The 22,383-nt window shown below is 42.8% G+C and overlaps 1 protein-coding gene and 1 long non-coding RNA gene across 4 annotated transcripts; one reads left to right on the forward strand and one right to left on the reverse strand.

The window, feature by feature from the left end:
• Positions 1-1,457: 1,457 nt before the first annotated feature.
• Positions 1,458-21,930, reverse strand: LOC113024520 (bromodomain-containing protein 4-like). 3 transcript variants are annotated; one of them, XM_026171675.2, is made up of 22 exons: positions 21,820-21,930; positions 20,034-20,185; positions 17,763-18,003; positions 17,570-17,662; positions 14,302-14,439; positions 14,059-14,191; positions 13,139-13,665; positions 12,667-13,035; positions 12,184-12,312; positions 10,237-10,458; positions 9,785-10,008; positions 9,610-9,707; positions 9,276-9,521; positions 8,927-9,025; positions 8,372-8,833; positions 6,388-6,981; positions 5,713-5,801; positions 5,420-5,537; positions 3,349-3,482; positions 3,014-3,204; positions 2,107-2,347; positions 1,458-2,004 (listed from the first exon to the last, which is right to left on the reverse strand). In XM_026171675.2, exons 3-22 carry the CDS (start codon positions 17,889-17,891, stop codon positions 1,936-1,938), a joined length of 4,305 nt encoding a protein of 1,434 aa, XP_026027460.2. In that variant the 5' UTR covers positions 17,892-18,003; positions 20,034-20,185; positions 21,820-21,930; the 3' UTR covers positions 1,458-1,935. The 3 variants fall into 3 exon arrangements, with proteins under 3 accessions (XP_026027460.2, XP_026027459.2, XP_026027458.2); XM_026171674.2 differs by having other exon boundaries at positions 8,927-9,022; positions 12,667-13,038; XM_026171673.2 differs by having other exon boundaries at positions 12,667-13,038.
• On the forward strand, positions 2,238-5,248 carry LOC145429527 (uncharacterized). Its single transcript, XR_013909772.1, has 3 exons — positions 2,238-2,370; positions 4,796-4,909; positions 5,020-5,248. It is a non-coding gene; the product is annotated as an uncharacterized LOC145429527 (long non-coding RNA).
• Positions 21,931-22,383: the final 453 nt, after the last annotated feature.

The following is a 22,383-nucleotide window of genomic DNA, read 5'->3' on the forward strand; positions in this document are numbered from 1 at the left end:
ATTTTTTAAATATTATTTTAATACTTTTCTTTAAAAAACAAACAAACAAACAAACAAAAAAAAAAAGATGTTGTACTCCATAATCTGAACAAGATGAATCTATTGACCTCAATGCCTCACTCACCAACATACCAACACATTGTTCTGGGTAAAAGAAAAAAAAAACATAGCAAAGGGAAAAGAAACTTAAAAACAGTTAAATATGAAAACGGAAAGGAAGTAGAACATTAAAAAAAGGAGAAGAAGAAGAAGACGTGATTATAGAGTCAGAAACACTCATGGATCAGTGGGCCAACCAACAGACAGTCGGGGGGAGGGGAAAGAAAAAAAAAAAAAAAAAAAAAGCTCAGTTTCCAAACACAATGGCATACAACATCCCAAAACTGTTACCGTGGATGATAAAAACATCTCAGAAATAAGAGCTAAAAACAACAGAATCAGAACCTATTATACAGACTGCAGAAGCTGGGAACGAGATAGTGGAAGATGAGACGGCAAAGAGACTAAAAACATGAACATGATGAATAAAAATAACAAATCCATAAAAGAACACAAGTAATCAATGAGTCAAGAGCGGATTCATCGGACAACTGGAGCATGATGGGAGGGGGCTACTAAAGTAGTCGCATAAGATGATTGGTGGAACCGCTTCAAACTAGTACAGAGCAAACTACTGCATGGTTTTTAAAAAAAAAAAAAAAAAAGGGGGGGGGGACAGGAAAATTAAATAGCAGTAAAAACAAAACCTTTCATATAAAGTGAAAAGAAGTACACATAAAAAAAAAAAGAAGAAAGAAAGTGAATGACGTTTCAGCACTCGATAGATTGGTTTTGGCATAGAGTTAAGAAAAACAAAACCAGAGGAGAGAGAAAAAAAGGTGTGTGTGAGAGAACACATCTTTTCAATAGAATCATAAAAAAGTTTTTCTTCTTCTTTACAGTAATTTCTACAAAATCAAAACCAGAGCTCAGAGATGAACACCGAGACGAGCTTTGCTCCCCGCAATCCAAATCCTTCTCATCTTCCTTTTTCCTGTTGACTTTTCATCGTATAGAATATATATATTTATATATCTATATTTATACGTATTTGTTTCTATTTATATATATAATATGTATAATTTGTGGGGTGCAATCATTAGTTTACAGGCCGGAGCACTAAGGCGAAGGACACGTTGAAATTTTTTTGTTTAAATGTGGTGACTGGCTCTTTCCTTGCTGCTCTCTTCAACCTCTTCTGTTGGTAACTGGAGAAAGAGAGAAGCTGAAGGATGTAAAGGTCTTAGAAAAAGGGTTTGAATAGAGCCATGGCGGGGGGGTTTCCCCCATCCCCACGGTGCCTTAAGAAGAAACAACAGATGACCGCTCAACCTGGCAAACGTGAGCACCCCGGCCCGACCCTCCCAGTTAAAAAAAAAAAAAAAAAATCCAACTTAAAAATAAAATAAGAGACAAGATCCAGAGAGAAAACTAAAAGCATTATTATTCATTCATCTGTGTGTTTTAACCCCATCTTTTCATACATGCTTTTTACTGTTTTTTTTTTTTCTCTTTAAATATAGATGCTCAGTCCCCTCCTTTTCATCATATCCTCATATGGGGTGGGGGGCAACCATTTGGACCTGTTGGCCATGGTGATCAAGAACCTACAACCAGAGACACCAAGCCGGGGAAGGGGGGGACAAACAAAAACAAAAAACAAACAAACAAAAGGGGGGCTTGTTATTTTAATTTCACTTCCCCTCATCTCTCATTCACGACACAAACCAGCTGTTTCAACTGCTGAGAGAAAGGGACAGTTAGTACTGAGTCTGTGTATGCAGATGTGTGCATTTGTGTAAGCAGCGACCGTGTGCGTCACAGCACGGGTGTTTGGAAGCGATCTGCAAATCTGCTTCTTGTGAGTCTACGGGGTCCTGCTCTCGTGCCTTCCTCTCAGAACAGATTCTCTTCAAAAATTGCCATCAGGTCACTCTGGAAATTGATGTCAATGGTGTCTGCCATCTGCGGAGGAACCAGAGGACGAGAAGCAGCATGAAAGATAGATTCTAAAAAGAAATTGATAAAATAATTCCCTCCCTCTCCCCCCCCTTTTCTCTCCCATACCGCCTCTCTCCTGCGCCTCTCCTGTGCCTCACGCCGTGCCGTCGCCCTGTCCTGGTTGAGCGTGTTCTGTGAAGTGGAGGTGGGTGGGGGGGCTTGTGATTGTGTAGGTGGGGCCTGCGGAGAGTGAGTGGGAGGAGTCGAAGCTGGAGGAACTGGAGCGTGCGGCGACTGCTGATTTGGGCGACGGCGGTCGTCATCTGGCACTCGGCGAAACGGCTCCGCCGTGTCCTTGTCGTCACGGCTGCGACAACAAGCAAACAAAAAGTGAGACAGCTGGCAGTCAGCACTGCATGATGCCCATAAATGATTCCCATCAAGGTCACACTCAAATACAACCTAACCAACAGCAGATTCTTTCGTCCAGTTAACTTGAACCTCGTTTTGCATCGAGGGTCACATACAACCCACTTTGATCTTAAGTGAGTGAAACTCGACTTTCTGTCAGTTTAACTACACGTTCAATCCCTGCAATGTCTTAAGACAAGATGAAGCAGTGCAATGTACACTGTCCCATGTTAATAAAATAATATTTTTTATTGATTTTTACTTTTCTCCTTGTACCTTTCGTGCAGCTCATGCTTTGTAGTCGTTTCAGTATTCTGGGAAAACCCACCCAAAACGTAGCAGCTGATTCACAACCGGAGCAACCCACTTTCAAGGTTTCACATCAAAGTGTGAGAGTTCACACTTACTCACAGTTGACTTGTAAGTTTGGCGGAAATGTCTGACATTTACATCAGCTGGCAGGATACTAAGCTGTGTGATACTAAACCATTAAATGAGCAAAAGCAATAAAGTGGTGATGAGCGCGATATTTATGACTGTTTAAGTCAAGCTAAATTCTAATAGGATTACAGCTTCTGACGCGTTTCCCTGGTCACACATTACCTGCTAACCTCCCACTCACCGTAGCTTCTCTTGTTCCCTCCTGGCCTGTTCAGCCTGTGCTTTCAGCTGTCTCTCTCTCTCCTCCTTCTCTCTCGCGACCTGCTTGTATCTTTCAAAGCTGTCGCTTGAAGAGCGCACCGAGAACGCCGGTGTGGACTGGGACTTTTGAGCCAGGCTGGCCCAAGAACCCATGTTCTTTATCTTGACCTCCTATAAAAAGAAAAGAAACAAACAGAAAAACCAGGTCAAGTTTTAAAAAAGGCCAAAATGAAGGACAGAAAAAAGAAACCAGGAAGGACAGTCTGGTTTAATGTGGCTTATGAAATTATTCTCTCATCTCAGGCTTCTACACACCTGTGCCTTCTTGGGAGCGATGGGAGTTTTGGGTTCTTGCTTGATTTTGTTGTCCTGCTGGGAGCAGGGTGGTGCAGGCGAGTCTGCCAAATGCGAAATGGGACGAGAGCCATCCATCGGCTTTATATCTAACCCTGTGAGAGACAAAGAAAGAGTAACTCTATATACTACACCCTTTAAGCCACGTCGACACTAATTTCCATTTTAAAATCCAACAACCTTTGCGAGCTTTAGCTGGGAAATTTTTTATTTGGAATCTCCAGGATTAGTTTGTGGTGTGTTCGTTTGGACAGACATTAGTTCTGAACAGCTGTTAAAATACTTTGCAATGAAAACAACACTTGACTCAATGCTGCTTCCATAAGCTGGCTATAGGGAACTGTGGGAGAATGCATACAAAAGCCTTCTGGATTCGATATATACAGTGGTCCCTTGCTATAATGCGGTTCACCTTTCGTGGCCTCGCTGTTTGCGGATTTATTTATTTTTTGTTTGTAATTTTGCTGTTAACCATGTCAAATTCACATAAATCTTCGATGGCTAGTAGTGGTGCAACGGATCACGGTTCATCCGTAATCTGAACCGATCCCACTCCACGGTTTGGTACGCACGTGATCCGAAGATTCGAAAAAGAAGAAAAAAAAAAAAGTATGTGTATGGTGCGCATGGTGGGTCTGTCAAGAGATAGTTATGGCCAGCGCTAGCGATCCAAATGGAGGAGCAGAGGGGTTTGCGGCATTTAAGCAACCCTTTGCTGCCCAATCCGAGCGGGCTAAAGCTATTACAAAAGCTATTGGGGTGTTTAGCTGCAGACGGGAGGCCGTATGCCATTGTGCAAAACAAGGGGTTTAAACTATGATCAACGTGCTTGAGCCACGCTATGATATCCCGCTCGCGTCCACTTTAGTGGCAAGATCGTTCCAAGCATGTATGAGCGGGAAAAGATTTAGGTTGTGGCTGAACTGTCCTAGGCGTCTTCTGTTGCCCTAACTACTACAAAAGCTCATGATATCACAGCGGAGTGCGATATAATGAGCGTTATGTATTATTGTAGGGTCTACCTTACAATAATAAAGTGCCTTGAGGCGACTGTTATTGTGATTTGGCGCTTTATAAATAAAATTGAATTGGTAGATACAAAGACTGTACTGCCCTATTTTGTACCATAATTTCTTTTTAATAATTGCGTGGGATGAGTCTTGAGTTGAATGTTTTTAACAGGAAAAAAAATACTTCAATAAGTAAATGTTAAATTTGTCTTTTTTCGCTGATCTGAAAATTGATCCGATCCGTGACTTAAAACCGTGATCCGATCCGAACCGTGAGATTTTTGATCCGTTGCACCACTAATGGCTAGCAGTGTCAGTACAAGTGCTGTACTGTATGTTTGCAGGTTTTCTACCCAACAAACACAACAATGTTGACGAAACGTTTTGCACCATCACAGGTACCTCCAGTAGCACCCAAAAGGCAGAGGAAGATGCTAACCATCGCACAAAAAGTAGGACTTCTGGTAGAAGTTACCGTATGTTTCGGACCACAAGGCACACTGGATTATAAGGTGCATTAAGCAAAACAAAACAGTCAGATAAGTCAAACTTTACTCAACTCATTGTTTTTGCTTCCTCTACCTCCGTACCATTGACTCACTAATGTTGAATTCTCTTGCAGCTGCTCTATTCCCGTGTTCTGGAACTGAAAACAGGGTTTGATCTTTGGTTTCATTCTATAATACTAAACTTGTTTTTCTACGAAAGTTTGAACTTTGAGATTGTTTAAAAGTGTGAAAATGTTCATGCCTGCCTGAAAAAAAGTGTATAAAGTGTGTAGTGAGGGGTTTTACAGCCTTAACACATCTATAATAATTGCAAAAAATAAAACTGGCTACTTCGCGATTTCACCTTTCGTGGGTTATTTTTAGAATGTAACTCGATAAACGAGGGACCGCTGACCAATGAGGTTTGAGCACAACAAAAAAAATGCAAAAAGTTACCTGCAGCTAAATGTATGATTCTTTTTATTCACATACGACTGGATTGTAAAACAGACACATACACACTTTTGCACTCACTGTGTTTGTTGTCTGGTTTGTGTGCATCCTGACGAACGCCTGGGCTGAAGGGCGAGGGTGGCAGCACTGGTGACTGGGAAAGCTTTTCTTCTTTGATCCCCATGTTTGACCTCTGCTCCTACACAGGATGAACAACCACTTTTGTCAAATTGCTTCTTTTTAACATTTGAACTGATTATTGTACTTGTTTGTACTCACTCGTTCAAACTATACATTTAAACATAAGATGAGGAGAGGCATTAACTTCCAATCCAGACAGACAAACAGTACAAAGTCAATGCTAAATCACTTACATGCTTCTTGGTCTGTGGAGGCGACTGTTGTCCCATTGAATGGAACGCAGGCATCGGAGGAGAGTGCATCATCAGCGGAGAGGGGCAACCTGCAAAAACATCGGTGTCCCATCATTTAATTAAATGCCTCATTTAATGTGTGCCTACAGTGATTATGTCTAATCGGTACCAAGCATTAGGGTCGACACAACGTGCAGTGATTTGTAACTTTCAAGTATTGTTTTACTGTGCTGTTATGCAACAGGAGCAGCCTCATGTTTTCAGCTGTGACCACAGGTCACATGATAGATGCCTTGCAACATGTAGCAATGTTTTAAAAGACAGAGATTTTTTTTTTATTTATTTAACCTTTATTTAACCAGGAATGTCCCGTTGAGATCAAAGACCTCTTTTTCAAGGGAGTCCTGGCCAAGAGGCAGCACATTTCAAGACAAATACATTTTGCTCCACACTATGGCCAAGTGCAGATATGACACAATATGTTGGGATAAGTTTTACTTGGTACAGTTCACTGACAAAGACTGCGAATGGGCTGTGGTGAGATCTGTGGTCTAGGTCTGTTTGTGATCTGCTCAGTCTGTCGACAGCAGTGGAGGGAAATTGACTGGAAAGAAGCAGCTGTCAGCAGAGCAGCTATCTGAATGTGTGTGACCATGAGGCATTAAGACACCTTACCTGTTGTGAAAGGCTCCACTTTGCTTTGTGGCGATGGCTGCTGTTGGTGCTGTTGCAGCTGCTGTACCTTCTGCTGCAGCACCCCGCCCTTCTGCTGCTGCTGCGGTGTTGACGTGTGCGTATGCGGGAACGACTGCTGCATGTACGCTTGGCCTGAGCCGTGTCTCTGCGTCAGAACGGGGGCGGCTGTTGTCATGACCTGCGCATGCAGTGGCGGCCCCAGCTGCACGGGAGAATGCGTGTGCAGCGTTTGCGTGGGGGCTCTGGGCTGAAGTGACTGCAGGAGGCTGTGGACCTGGCTGAGCGGTGGGGTCTCAGAGCTGGTGGGCGTTGGCTCCTCGTCGTCCTCCAGCAGGGCTTGGGGAGGCTGCGCCGAGAGGGTGCCCAGGATGCCGTGGGATGGCGGTGACGGGACGCGAGGGCGGGGGACAGGCTGTGGGGGGAGGGTGAGAGGAAGCGAGGGCTGAAGCTGAGGTGAGGAAGCTGGAGGCATTGAAGGGAGGGAGGATGGAGGAGGCTGTGCAGGTTTGGGTGGAAGTGGCGCTGCACGGTTGCTAGGTCTTGATGGTTGCTGGGGAAGAGCATTATGGATTGCTGTAAACATAGGAGAGAAAAATGGGAAAGGCATGAATGTAAAGAACACAGGAAACAGGAGGATGTGTATATCATGAAAGCTCCAGCTCTTCAAGCTTCACCTCTCATTAGACTGAAATATTTCACCATTTCCCTACATATAGATTACAGACATATTTAAAAAAAACAACACACAACAACCTTGCAAATGTAATTATCTGCTCTTCCTTCCTTGGCTTACTCAAACACTTTAAACTACTAGACACTACGCAATGGCAGCATGTCACTTTGGAATAATTCAGCCATTTATTGTTTTAAAAGAAGCGATACTGGAGGAGAAGGTAGAGAAGAGGAAACTGCATTAAACAGAGCTGCTGCTGAAGGAGCAGAACTCCAAGAGAGAGAAGAAGAAAGTCCAGACTAGCAAGCGTTGATGTGTGTTTTGAGTAGCTGACATGAGCCTCCAGCTTGAAAACATTTACAGTTAATAGTGTTGCTCAATACAATAAAACCAAAAATACTGCTGCCCCCACTCCTCATTCTCATAGTAGATGATAGTAGATAAATTTAAAAATCTATGGTGATTTTCAGAAAAGTGGACCTCCTTGACCTTGAGGTCGAGGTCACTGAGGTTCGAACTTGTCTAAGATTTTTAGCAACTGTACCTATGATATCAATTTGAAAATCGTACGTCACCTCATTCTTGAATTATTGTATTCACAAGAGAAGAAAAACACTATGGACAGTTCCAGGAGTTTAGAATCTAAATTTTTATAGCAGTGATTTTACTTACTTTATTTTGACTGACGAAGCAAGCAGTCTGAACAATTAACAATTAACTGTTAAGTTGTAACAGAAGACGGCAGCTGTCTTCTGAATAAATGGAACAGTCATTTTTTGGTGATAAACATATAATTATCTCCAGCTATTAAAAGATGTACTGTCACAATAAAGGAGGCCTATTATGCACACTTCAAGCTATACGCTTTAATTCTTAGAGACTTAAAGAATAACTGGTATAAAATGATCCTCATTTAGTCCACCCTCTGAAACATCCCAATATAATTCCCTTTGCTCTCTCTTTAAGGAAGTTTTGCTCTGATTGGCTGCCCACTGATAACAAAGAGTAGTTGGGTGTAACCTCTTGCTCCACTCTCTGTAACATCAGAGTTAAAAGCATGGGAGAAAAAAGTGCCTTAAACAAATTATTTGAACAGCCTGACAGTCTGAAGCTTTTAGCACGCATGTAGTTCTTGGACAGACACTGAACTCATTACTCCAGAGTTGTGTTTGAGGATGCATCAGTACATAGATGGCCAAAAATACGGGAAAGCATAAAAATCCACCTTTTTTTGGCTCTTGATGAAGTGAATACAGAGTTGTTAGCAGAGTCCTGTTCTGGTGGACGTACCTGGAGAAGGGATGATGGGATGTTGGTTTAGGAAAGGGTGCGTCTCAGAAGGCGTCTGGTTGGTGGGCGCGTTGGTATTGAGGAGGCCAGAGGCAACAGGAGCACTGGCAGTAGTAATGGTTGCATTAGGCTCTGTGTTGGACTGCGTCAGGTGAGAATTCATGAAGTGGGCCAGAGGGTCAAATCCTGAGGCCAATAGCTGGGAGGAATCCAGAGAGGGGACAGGGAGGGAAATAGCTGGAGCCGGGATATATGGTGGTTTGGACTGGACCACCTGAGGCTGTGTCTGAGGTTGATGCTGAGGCTGAAGCTGAAGCTGTGTCTGAAGCTGTGACTGAGGCTGAAGCTGAGGCTGCTGTGGCTGAGAAGTGACTGGGCCCACTCCACTACCAATGAACTGGTGCTGCGGTCTCTTGGTGTCCTTGTTAGTTGAAGTCTTCTTCGGTTGCTTGGGAACCAGCCCTGTACAGACAGCACAATATGAAATGAAGAAATATAACATGTTGAAGACAAAACCTAGGACTCTGCTGGTGCAGACTGCCGAGTGTATATTACCACTGTCAGAGTCTTCACTATCTGAGGAGTCACTGCTGCCTGAAGATGAGGATCCCGTCTTCATCTTTGTCACATTTGGCATTTCCAGAGGCTTCTCTGCTGCAAAAAAGAGCCACAGCATTCAGAGATTAAACAGAATATTGTTCACATAATCCAATATAACAGAAGCAGCGACACATCTTCCAAAAGAAACTATCAATATGTGAAAGTAAGATTGCACCCAGATAACGTTAACTGGAAAGCATGGGGAACAAAGACTTAAAAACAAGAGCTCGCATGAGAATCTTTGGAATTACGAACCTTATGTGAAAGTGTTTTAAAAAAGGTTCTAAATGTGCAAAAAGCCTACCTGATGGTTTTTTCTTCTTCCTGAGGCAGCTTGAGACATACTTCTCTAGCTCTCTCAGCGTGGAGGGCTTCAGTGTCTCAAAGTCAATCTCAATCTCATCCGGATTGGAGTTTTTCAGCGACGGCTCACGGGTTTGGATTATGTGCACGACACGGCCCAGCTTGTCTCCGGGCAACTTATTGATATCGAGGCTCAGCTGGCGCTTCTCCTCATACGACATTGGCTTGCACCTGTCAGCAGACATGTCTGGAGGAGGACGCATTACAATAGGTTTACAATAGTCCCAGGCATGCATATCAACAAAACTCAATCATATGTTCTTTAATTAACGCACCGATGTCAACATCTTCAAGAGAAGCCGAAGGGACGAGAGGGGTCGGCCCAGGCTGAGGGGGCACAGCAGGCCGGGGATTTTTAACTCCTTCTTTTTTACTGTAAATGAGAAGTTCTTAGATGAGCTCCATGCAGTGCAGGTACAATAACCTGAGTTTTACGTCTGGAAAACCTACCTGGGCTTTTTCCTGTCTTTCTTTGCACTGATAGGTTCTTTACTACTTTTGCTTTTCTTAGATGCCTGAAGCATTGCAAGCGGGAGAGTCTCCAAAGGTTCCTCTGCTCCCACTTTTTTCTTGTGCTTTTCTTTCTTCTTTTCCTTCTTCTCCCTCTCTTTCTTCTTGGGCTTGCTGACCTGTGGCTGGGAGAGCGCTGCCAGCTGCTCATGGACAGCTTTAAGCTGAAACACACACACACACACACACACACACACACACACACACACACACACACACACACACACACACACACACACACACACACACACACACGTGTGTTAAAGAGATGATAAGCCTCTGCACATTTGATTCTCCAGCATTCAGCCGTGTTTTACTCAGACCATTCTACACGGCCAACCCAACTCTTGTGTCTAATTAGCCAACCTCCCCTTAACTTTCCCTCATCTAACCTGTTCCTGTAACTCAGCTAATCGCTGTTTCCTTTCTTGTTCCGAGTCTCCTCCTGAAGACTCTGATTCTGAGGAGCTCGAGCTCTCATCTTCCGAGGCGGCAGAAGGAGGTGGGACTTGTCGAGTGGAGGGGGCAGGGTGGAGAGCTGATGACGGGGTGGGAACAGGGACTGGCTCCTCTGGGTCATCGGGCATTTTGGCGAAACGCATCTCAAACACGTCCTGTAAGATTGAAGGACAGCAAGAAAAGCTGTCAGCTCGAGTGGAGCAACAGACACGTTCAGATACTGTGCTATTTGGTGAACTGGCCCTTTACGGGTTCAAATCTCTATTTTAGAAGCTCTTCTAAAACTGTTAAATCACACTAGCTTTTTATGCTGTACACCATAGACTTTTTTTTTAACCCTCTATGTGAATTTCCTCCATTTCTTTGTCGTAGAAGGTCAGCAGCTCAAACACAAGGCAAGCTTTATCAGATATGTAACTGCAATAGAGGATGCAACATGTAATATGTAAGCAGCCTATGAATAAGAGAAGAGCTGACTGCTGGAAGTCATCGAGGTTGTACTCGAGTTTGTGCTGCTTAATTAACTGCTGTGCATGCTAGGGCTGTTCGATATAACGATATATATCGGCTGACGATATAAAAACTATCGTTTCATTTTACGCTATCGTTTGTATCGTGGTGTCGCAAAATAAACTGTTTACGGCAATATTTTTTCATCGTTTTGATGGTCACTGTAGTGGCTATATTAATTTCTTAAAGTTCTCTCTTTCTCTTATATTTAATATAACCACACTACGGACGGACAAGCGCCTGTTTTTATGCGTTGCGGTTAGCAACAACGACGGTAAAACCATCGCGTGTCCGCTTGTTTATGTTCCACATAAACCTTTCACAATAAAGCTCAAGATCCTGTTGAGACTTTTCAAAATAAACTGAATCACGTGAAAAAGTATGCAGAATGTTTACGGATGAGAAGCAAAAAAGAGCCGCCGGGTGTCAAAAAAAATAAACCTTAGACTCAAACGTTAGAGCAAGCTTTTCCCCGCAGCACGCCGTGTAATAAATACTCACAAAGAAAACGGCGGCCGTTACAACCTGTCTAAAAATGTGTAGTTTCATGCATCGGTTAAAACACTCGACTCCAGCTACATGACGCCCAGCTGGAAACACTTCAGCTACCCGAGATTCACAGAATTTACAGAAAATGTTAAATTTTTGTGATTTATATCGTTATTGGGTAGATGTTTAATATCGGGATATGAGATTTTGGTCATATCGCACAGCCCAAGTGCATGCTCTTTTTCTCTCACTTTACTTTGGTGCTGACTTAAAAGTTTTCTACATAAGAAAAACTACTCTGTAACCTACAGCAGTCATCAATCAACACCAGCTTGATAGATGCTGCAAAGGTGTACTGCTTAACAAAGAAAACAATCCTGCAATCATCCACTTGGGTTCTGCAATGATCTTCAGGCCTGAATTTAGCCAATCCCAAAATCTCTGCTGTCTCACTGATAGGTCATCTCTGACTTTCTTTTTTCCAGCTTAATGTTTATGCTTTAACTTAAAAGTCTTTTACTTACACCAAAACCTCTTTGTTACACATATCAAGAGTTCAGATCAGCAGCTACAAAATGCAAATCAAACACATGGAATAAACAATAAGATGTTAAAACTCATTAAGATGTCATGATATAACGAGGAAATTGTCCACATCCACACACTGCAAAGCATGTCACCTAACAATCAAACCTTTGTACAATAAGATCAAAATTGTGTGGGCACAGAAGGTTATGAACTTTATGTGATTGTTCAAAACTTTTCTATGAGATTTTGGTAAGAGCTTTTTTTTCAAATTTAGAGGGCGGTCTAAAGACTTTTGCACATATAGGTTATATAATGTAGGTTACGGTTTGCAGTGTGTGAAATGTGTGGTTTACCTGTAATTTGCGCGCCATGGCAACCACATCGTGGTCTGGAGGGTTGTATTTGTAACAGTTCGAGAACATCAACCTGACGTCTGCTGCAAATTCTTGAGCATCTCTGTACTGTCTGTTGTCCAGCTTTTTCTGGAGGGGATTAAAAAAACAAAACAGTAGCGATCAAAATTCTGCAAATTTAAAGACACACGAGACATGCACGTTGGCAATTTAAAAGTTGACTTATCAAGCTGAAGCTTAGCTATTTATTTGGGATTACCTAGTTTACATCCTCTTGATTATTATTCACTGTCTGACGTTTGTGTGGCTCATTAGTTGTTTAAATGTTTGTGGTAAAAAGATTAAATAAAAGCAAACTAAACAAAGAAATCCAGCAAAATGTCAAAAAGCTTTGGTATCAAGAGCAAATTTTATCACAGGCAGACTCAGGCTGAAACCTTCCTAACTATAAAAACAGGTTTGTACATGTTGTAATAAAATCACCTTGATGGTGCTGAGATCCATGGGGTGCTTGATGATTTCATGGTAGTCGTGGAGACCGAGAGCTTTTGCATCAACAGGTTTGTAAAAAGGCCAGGCATATGCCACGTGTTTCTTAGACAGCATCTCTCTGACGAGGCGTGCACACCAACGTAACTGCTCCTGGCGCTTCGGTGTTCCTGACCCTCCCATCTCCAAGACTCCTCCAAGTTGATGCTGAGAGTCTGGCTGTGATGCTTCTCTTTTGGGCTGCTTTGATGGGCGGCTGCTGTCTCTGCGCGGCCGGGTCTCGGCAGAAATGGGAGACGATTCACTGAGCTGATCGTTGGCGGTGGGTGTCGTGGTATCAGCTTTCCTCTTCTGGCTCTTCTTCTGCTGTTGGAACAGAAGAGTTTAGAGGTCACAGTCTGGAAAAAGGAAAAAAAAAAAAAAAACACATCAGCAAGTGTCTTTGCAACAATAGATGTCGTCTTACCTTGATGAGAGCAGGCGAACTTTGCAGTATGGGGGCAGTAGGATGGAGGCCTGGGTGAGTCACAGTCGGAGGTGGAACTGAAGTCATTCCCTGGGCCAGGACGTCTGAAGTGGTGAGGGAGAATGGAGGCCCCAGATGGGGCGCATGGTTTGTGGTTGTTGGAGGCACACGGGGAAGGTGAGGTTGGGCTAGACTCTGGGCCAGAGTCTGGACCAGAGGCTGGGCCAGAGGCTGGGCCAAGGGCTGAGCCAGGGGCTGGACCAGAGGCTGGACCAGAGGCTGGACCGGAGGCTGGACCGGAGGCTTGACCAGAGGTTGGACCAGAGGCTGGACCAGAGGCTGGACCAGAGGCTGGACCAGAGGCTGGACCAGCACCTGGTCCAACCTCAGGGGTAAGGCAGGAGAACCTTGGGGGGCGGGTGCAGCACGGGTATGTGGAGTGGTTGAAGGGGACGAAAAGCCTCGTGTATGCGGGGTGGTAGAGGGGGATGATGAGTCATGTCCTGAATCTGATTTTGAAATCAGACCTAGAAGGAAGAACACGAGAGCAGCACAAAGACAAAACTTTAGCATAGCTAAACATTAGGTCAACAGGTTGTAAAGCAGATCACCAACAGGCATGACATAACCAAAACCTGATTTCCCAATAAAAGTTCCATATGAGGTGTGGCTGATTTAGTGGGTGGCGGAGAGCAGACAACAATGAAACCAAACATACCAGCTGAGCTGGCTAGATTAGCAGCATTTGCATATCACTGCTGGTGACGCATGGAAACTCTTCCATGAAGTCTTAAGTGTACACCAGGAAGTAGAATCACATCCTCTGGCATCAAGTTGGAGTACCAATTCTACTGAGGGAAAGCAGCAAGAAGAATTCTTCTGCTTCACAGAAAAACAAATGAACGATGCTAAAATAATACCCGTGTCCTGCCTGCCTCCTCTGCGTCCCTTTGTAACCACAGCAATCTCAGTCTCCTCCTGCGGCATCTCTGTAATCTTTTGGAGAAAGAGCTTTTCCAAGGCTTCTGCCATTAGGACAATATCATCCCCGGGCTAAACACACAAACAGATGAAAACCACAGAGCACATTAGCCACAATCCATGTCTCTTAATGTCGCTGAGCAGGGCAGTCGCATGTGTGCGGAAAATCTAATGTGGCTGACCTTGTTGTAGATGTAGCAGTTTGTGAACATGGTGTTAAAGTCTTGGATACACTCCTGGGCATTCCAGTAGTAGTTGTTCTCCAGGCGTTTTTTAATCGTGCCCATGTCCATAGGATTCTTTATGATCTTATAATAGTCCTTAAAGAAGAGCAGGGAAACGAGTATTAGTATTTTAGCTAGACAGAAGAATAATTAAGAGAGTTGAAAGAAAACATTAGAATTAAAAGCTCATCCAGTTCCTCAAGGGAATGACATTCATATGAAAACTGGCTATTCCCTGCACAAGTTTAAATACTATGCTAATAGGATCCTAAAGAATTATATTTACCATGTAAAGTAACTCAGGAAAGCTGCTCAGGATTATAGACTGAACTCAGTTTATGGGTTACTGAATAGACAAAAGGCTAGTGAAATTCCATTCTCAAGCCCGGCGCTCAGCATTTTCCTTGTCACCATCTTTGTGTTTTGAATTTGGATAATCCTCCTTTCCGACTCTCATAATGACTATTTACTGAATGAATGTGAAACTAGTGAAATAGCCCACAAAATTATCAGAGGTCAAAGATTAAGGGAGCCGAGCACCATTTTCCAAATACATTTTTAGAGACTTTGGAATCTTTTTTGCATTCATTTTAATGGACATTAAAGAAACTCTAGGTTTAAAGCACTTCTGTTTTCATACATAGAAGACATCCATTTATTTTCTTTGAATATTCCTCCAAAAATTACCTCCCATCTTTTTTTTTTCTCCAAACCAATTTTCCTTGATTTCAATGGAAAATATCTTGAGTTCAGGGAAAGGTTTTCAGGAAAACTAATATGAACTTACTGCCATATTAAAACTACAACATTCAGAAGATGGACTAAAAAATTGTTACAATAATCTGAATTATCCTGTTGCAGGTCATGTAAACCTCACTGAGCTTCACTGAGTGAATGGGTAAATGCAGAGAGGAATTTCCCCACGGGGATCAATAAAGTATACATTATTATTATTATAAACAACAACAAAAACAACAACAACAGATGAAAAATATCACTTCATTACAAAAGTCTCAATTTTTAAGAAAAAAAAGGAACGCAGGTCAGAGCGGAGCCCTACATAAACCTGCTTCTCAGTAATACCACTGTTACTGAGGACAACTGAACTTCTCTCTGCTTGGATCTGTTACAAACTAATATCTATCAATATACAACTACTTATGAAACAGTGAATGTGTTTTTAAACATACTGTGTCTAACTGCACTTACTGTGAAGTATCACAACAAAACAAAATAACCCAGACTGATGTGTGCTTTCAGTTATGTGGCACAGTAACAGTGTCTTAATTAAGAAATCAGAGGCTCAAGATTTGGAGGTAAATAAAGTTTTGTAGTCTTCTGCACATGGCACGGGTCAGCTGTTACTCACAGATTTCACGTTTATATTGTGAAATAGTTCATAATGAGATGGAGGCTTGATCCAGCTCTCCTCTGGATCAATCCTGCACTCCACCTGAGTCTCAGTCACAATGTCACACAGTCCTGACAGTTTCTATCAGCTACCCAAAAACAGAACGATCCTCCTTCGGCTGCCTGTCATTGATCTGAACTGCTGAACAGATCTGTGCTTACCCTGTAATACGCTTCTCATTAGTACATTACTCAGTCCTTCATGGTGTCTGCTGCTTCTTGAGCCTCTAATTTGTGCTTTTCTTGACAGAATTTTGGTTGCTATTGAAATAAACTGGCTGCTTCTTTGTATCTAAATCACTGCACTGTTAGTAGATCACCCTCCAATCACAGCATAGGGCTGGGCGATATGACCCAAAATTCATATCTCGATATTTTTTAGCTGGATGGCGATATAAGATATATATCTCGATATTTTTTTTTAAGCCATAAAGTAAGAACAAAAAGAGAGTTCTTAGTCAAAGCTGTGTCCCAGATGTCACACAGGCACTTTTATTAACATACAGCACAGATGTACATGAAAAATTACTCAAAATTAAATTATGAGCATTCATTAAATAATCATGCTCCATAAATAAAAGAAAACAAGGTTGTTTTTGTGCTAAACAAAGAGCTCACAATTGTGCAGTCAAAATATAAACTAAAAGACGCTGAGCGTAATAACAAAGACAGATTTCACAGCTGCTCTGTTCCCAAGTTTTGCTGTGTGACTGACAGCCTGGAGTTTGAAATCCGCTTCATAACCACGTCTCTTACAGGTGCCATTTATGGTCCTTATACACACACAATACGGTAATATTACGTTGATGCACAGTACGTATCACTCCGCGAAGCTCCTCGGTAGCCGTAATGCGCCGACAACCTATCAAGCGGTGCAGCTCCGTAGCTTACCAAAGTCGTACTCAAACATTTTGACAGATTGCTGAGCGCCGTGTACCACATAAAATCGGTTCGCGGCCATCAAGCACAACCAGAATTCATACATAAGGCGCGCTATCAACTTTTGAGAGAATGAAAGGATTTTAGGGTTAGCGCTGTTAGCTCGTTAGCGCGGTTAGCTCGTTAGCACGTTGACGCCGTCCAGCCCCACGCATGGGGCGATGCGCAGTAACTCGTTAACGGAGATTTGCCGTGTCCGTCTTGTCGCTGCCTGCACGTGAAGCGATGGGGGAGGAGGGGGAGTTGTCTTCAGTGAAGGCGAGGCGGAGTAACGTTACGTAGAGACAAAAGTGGACGAAAGAGAGGCAAACTTGCGGCTCCACAACTATAATTATAACGTAACATAGACTATATCGATATAAAGGATATTGTCACATCTTATATCTCGTATAAAAATATATCGATATGTTTTAAAAACTCGATATATCGCCCAGCTCTATCACAGCACATAATTTAACAACAGCAAAAACAGCAGTCACAGCCCTAGATGCATCCTTAACATCCTCCCTCTGAAAAACCAACACCTGCAGCAAAAAGTCAGTGCCAAGACTAAAGGTACTACCTTGTGTGTCTCCTTGGTAACCATAACTAGAAGACCACAGAAGACTGCAGGAGAGTTTTTTTCCCTACTTAACTGAAATAGTCAATGTGACGTGTCGCAAAGTGTCAAATGAGGAAATGCAGAAAAGAAAAACACACTTTCTGAAAAGCAGAAAAGGCAGCGACGTGTTTTACTGCAGGGTGCCACCATCACCGGGTCCTACTGTGTGAAACTTTGCATATGGAATTCATTTACTAGTTGTTACAGAGCTATCTTTGTGCTCAACTCTTATTGCACACACACTGAAACAAACACACACACACACACGTGACTCACAGGCAAATTGAGTTTGATGGCATCTACAGGAGCCTGGAAGGGCCAGGCAAAATTGTGTTTCCATAATGTCTTCAATACCACTTTTTGCAAGTACTGAAAAAGAGCAAAAACAAAAAAATAATTATACACACATTAAATAAGTGAAACTGACATTTCACTAGCAGACATGGTTCACAAATCAACGTCCTACTACCTGCAGCTGGTTGGTCTGTCGTTTGGGTCTGGAGGGGTTCCATGTTTCGGGGGGTGGAGGGTTGAAGGGGATAGGCGGTGGGGCGGAGGTAGGGTTCTGGCTGCTGCCTGCCTCCAGTCCGTCCCCCATCGCAGAGGTGGGCTGCAGTGACTGAGCAGACACTTTAGGCAGATTGGACCTGGCAGGGGCAGGTGGGACCGGGGGGAACCCCTTCAGGCCATTCCACTCCTCACGTGACTCTCTGAAAGAACCACAGAGGAAAACATTATCTCTGCAGCCGTTATGAGAATTTTGACATGACTTTCTCAGAATGTATCCCACATTTAGCATTACTGCCACACGTTGAATCTGAACTCCTATCACCCCACTATCTAGATCAGACCACTTTTTACACGTTCTGTCTCAATTATCTGTCTCACGACTAGGGATGGGTACTGGTAATGGCACCGGTTCTGACATAAACGGTAGTAACCAGACCGAAAAGCAGCGCACATGTCGGTGCTTTTTTTCCTGAGATGTCATACACTTTAGATTCTAGCCAATCGTTTGGCGTACCTGGGCCCGCCTTTCAGAGGATAGTAGGCGGGCCCAGGTACGTATGTTCTTTTAGAGCAGAGCTACAGAATAAAAAGTCTGGCTGTACTTCACAGCAAAAGATGCAAACTCAGCAGCCTGCAACAAGTGCTTTAAGGTGATACTGTGCAGGAGGTAACTCCTCGAATCTGATGAAACACCTGGCGACGTATAGCATTTTGTTAAAAGCCGAGAAATGCACCGTATTTGATAGCTTGCTGCGAGACCTCACACCGTGCACATCTACTGCGGGTGTGCTGCCTGTTATCGGACCCGGAGTTAGCAACATCCCCCAAAAACCCAAAGAGGAGAGTCCTGGCCCCTAGCCCTGCCAGTGTAGCAGAAATGATGACGGATGATGATGGCAGCAGCAGCCGTTCTTCTCTGGGTCAGTAGCTTAATGTTGTTCGTGTGTAATTTACATTGATTAGGCTAACCACGTTATTACATTAATGTATGTAAGGTGAACTAGCAAACACCGTTGTAGTTACATGCGGCTGTTTTCTTGTTTGATGGCAGATACTCCCTTCACCCTGGCCAAAAAGGCTAAAATGACCAAAGAAAAAGTGGGAAACAGCTAAACATGAGAGGTTTTTGGACAAAATTGGTGTTTTTTCCATTGATTAAGCACTGCTTCTAGCCAAGAGTGATACCATATATGCTCTATAGCTGCAGAAAAGGCTAACATTGTTATCTTTTTACAAAAAAACCCCAGCTGAACATGAGAGGTTTTTGGACAAAGTGTGTGTTCTCCATTCTTTAAGCACCGGTTCGAGCACTGTTAAGCACCGGCACCGTTTCAAAAGTACCGGTTTTGGTACTGGTATCGGATAAAACCTAAACGATACCCATCCCTACTCACGACCACACCCCGCTCAAGAAAACAATAAAGATCTCATCTTTGACACATTCACTGCTCTTTAAGCTGTGACTCAAACTCAGTATCTGATTTTGTCATCACGTGCTTGAAACTACTACGCGAAAACTGGGATCAGGCACTGAGGACTCAACGTGTGTTTATGTGCACAAACAAAAAGCATGCATTCCACATCAACATCAAACTCTTAGTTTAAAGCATCTGGGAATAAATATTGAATCATTGCTTAAGATCAAATACCGTTATGACTGTTAACCTGCAAAGTTTCTGATCCATCAAATGGAAGCAGAAAGTGTAAACACATTACATGCTTCACCAGCTATAAAATATCCACAAACAATGCAGAGCATTTACTTGTCCTAAAAGCACAAAGACTACAAAACAAATCCATAGCTTGGAGTATTTTTTTTTTTAAATCAATCATGCATTTGTAATTTAGGCAAAACAACAAAAATGCACTAATATTTACAGAAGGAATTGACTGAACAGCTCAACAGGATGAGGCAGAACTTCAAATGCATACCTTATCTAAGACTCAGGTTTTGTTAGTAATATCAGAAATTTTGTAATATTAATAATAACTATACACAAGGCAAGATAAAACTGGGGTTCAGGTTTAAGAATGCCTTGGTAAAGTCTGATTGATGGAAATGTTTTATGATAATGGCGACTTTTTAAAAGCTGAAAACACAATGTAAGTGTATTTACTTTCTAATCACAGATGAAAAACAAACAAACAAACAAACTGGTAATTATCTTGCAGAAAAAACTCATCATTAAACTCTCTCAACTCAAAGGCCAATTATTTTTGGTGGACTTACATGTTTGTAGCTGTGCAGCTGTGGTCTAAAGCAGTTGTGTGATCATATCTCAGTTGGGGAGGTGGCAACTTCCCAGGGTGATGTGGGATGTTTGTTAGTGACACGCTGCGGCAGCATAAAAACCACAACACACAGAGAGTCGAGTGTCACACCTGTGAGAGACCGAGATAACAAATTGAATTAGAGTCAATTTATGTAGTTTGTTAGATTTTGTTCGTGCAAACTGCCCTTTTTCAAAATTGAAACTGTCACAATAGAAAACAACACTTCCACATCACAAAACACAGAATTGAAAGCCCTCATCTGGATGATACAGGCACATCACTCTTCTTTATCCCAGTCAACATCTAGTACATGGAGCAGTTTGCAACAATAACTCAGGATTTCGGGGAGGGGGCGTCCTATATATGCATGTTTTCATAGGTCTTTTGTGCTACTGTTTATGTACAGCAAACTTAGAACAAATTAGGTGACAGGAGCTAATATGGTACTCTTTTGCATTAAAACTGAACTCTGCCTGACCTACAACCTTGGCATGCTTCAGATTACCTTTGGTACCCGCTGAGATCAAAGGTCAAAGGAATTTCTGAGTAAGACAAAATGAATGAATCAGAGACAACAGCTAACATTTAGTTTGTTATCACCCTGACAGTTTCTTCTACTAAAGACCAAAAGCTTTATTTACATCTCTTTCTATGCCTGTTACCCGTTACAGATCCATATTCCAGCTACAGATCCGTCATTAGTTTAAAAAAAACAAAAACAAACAAACATTAAATAAGTGAATAATTGTTCCCTACATTTACCAGTTAAGTGGATTGCATGTTGATAACTACCTTATCAATGAATATAGACGTGTAATATATGCATAATAATTCTAACTGGGCAGCAGTTAGCACTGCAGCGAGTGCTTGAGACAAAATAAATAAATATTGCGGGAAAATACACGAAAGACCAAGTCATTCTCCAAACTACGTAACTGCATAGAACTACACACAACATACACAGCACGTTAAGAACGCAGCAGTGTCGCAGGTAATCTGATCAACAACAAATCAAATATTCTATCGATAAAGCCACTAGACGTAACGATACTGCGAAATGTATCACATACTGCTACTACTTAGTATCTACCAGTAACCGGATCATAAAAACGACCCAATTTGTTGCAAAACAACTTTACTCCTCAGCTTTTCCTTTGCTAACCTTCCATGTCGGCGCATCGCCATTTCCACTATGCTCAAGTGACAGCTGCGCACGTAAACTGCGTTTCAGAATACAACTTTGACGGGATTGATATTCTCGAAATGACGTACGTCACATTTCACATGAGCTTCTGCGCCATAGCGCCTTTACTACGCTACCAAGAGAACGTAACTTGTGTCACGAATACGGCCTACGGGGCTACAAACAAACAGCCTAGCAGCTAGCTCGCTAGCATGTTAGCGACATGTAGCTAACGTGCACACTGACAACAGACAGCGCCCGCTGCTACAAAAACGACCTTTACGCGAGCGTTAAAAGGAGAAAGACACAACGCAGAATATGTACAACAACACCAAGTCGCTCGCGCCTAAAAGCTAAAAAAATGAGCTGTATCGCGTGCCCGAACCGGTGCAAGGCCTTGCGAAGACAGCTCATGCTCCGCTTCCCGAAGCGCTCACTGAGCGCGCGGGAAATATGCCACCGATGCCCGCTGTAAGCGTTTTATCTGATCCCCGGGGTCGTAAGCTTTCGTTTGATGTACGAACGTAAGCCACACGAAGGCGAAAAATGATATTTTTACCTTCTTCAGTCGGTTGTCAGCGTTCACAGACCTTCCTCGCCCCAAATCCAGAACAAACAGTCCCGTTTCACGTCAATGACGTCAGACGCACGGGGGGCAGGCCAACAAATGTCACCTACAACTCCTCCCCTCTCTCCTGGGTTAACATCACGCAATAGCTTGTAATCATTTCAGTCAGGAGACAAGTCGGTGTTCACTTTACTAAACGAGTGGGTCTAAATATATAACCGAGTAAAAAGTGCGCGTACACTAAAACCTGTTTTTAGTTAGTAGAAAACAAGCTGACAGCTTAAATGTGCACGGCACGTAGGCCACCGAGCTGACATCTGTTTCCTCTGTAAATACGTTTTCTACAAACTATAGAGAACACAACGGAAGTTAAAAGCATTTCTAAAACTTGACAATTTGTTATACAGCTTATCGACCTACTGCAAATAACCTTTTATTGCCCGATTTGATCTCAGGCCCGTGTGCGCACGGTTGTTGTGCGTAATTAGATGTTTAGATCTTGATGGGAGCGGGGTCTTCCAGATGTAATGCTGTGTGAGTGGCATGAGGGCTCAT

The sequence above is a fragment of the Astatotilapia calliptera genome, chromosome 6 (assembly GCF_964374335.1).
Source record: "Astatotilapia calliptera chromosome 6, fAstCal68.1, whole genome shotgun sequence".
Classification (NCBI taxonomy): domain Eukaryota; kingdom Metazoa; phylum Chordata; class Actinopteri; order Cichliformes; family Cichlidae; genus Astatotilapia; species Astatotilapia calliptera.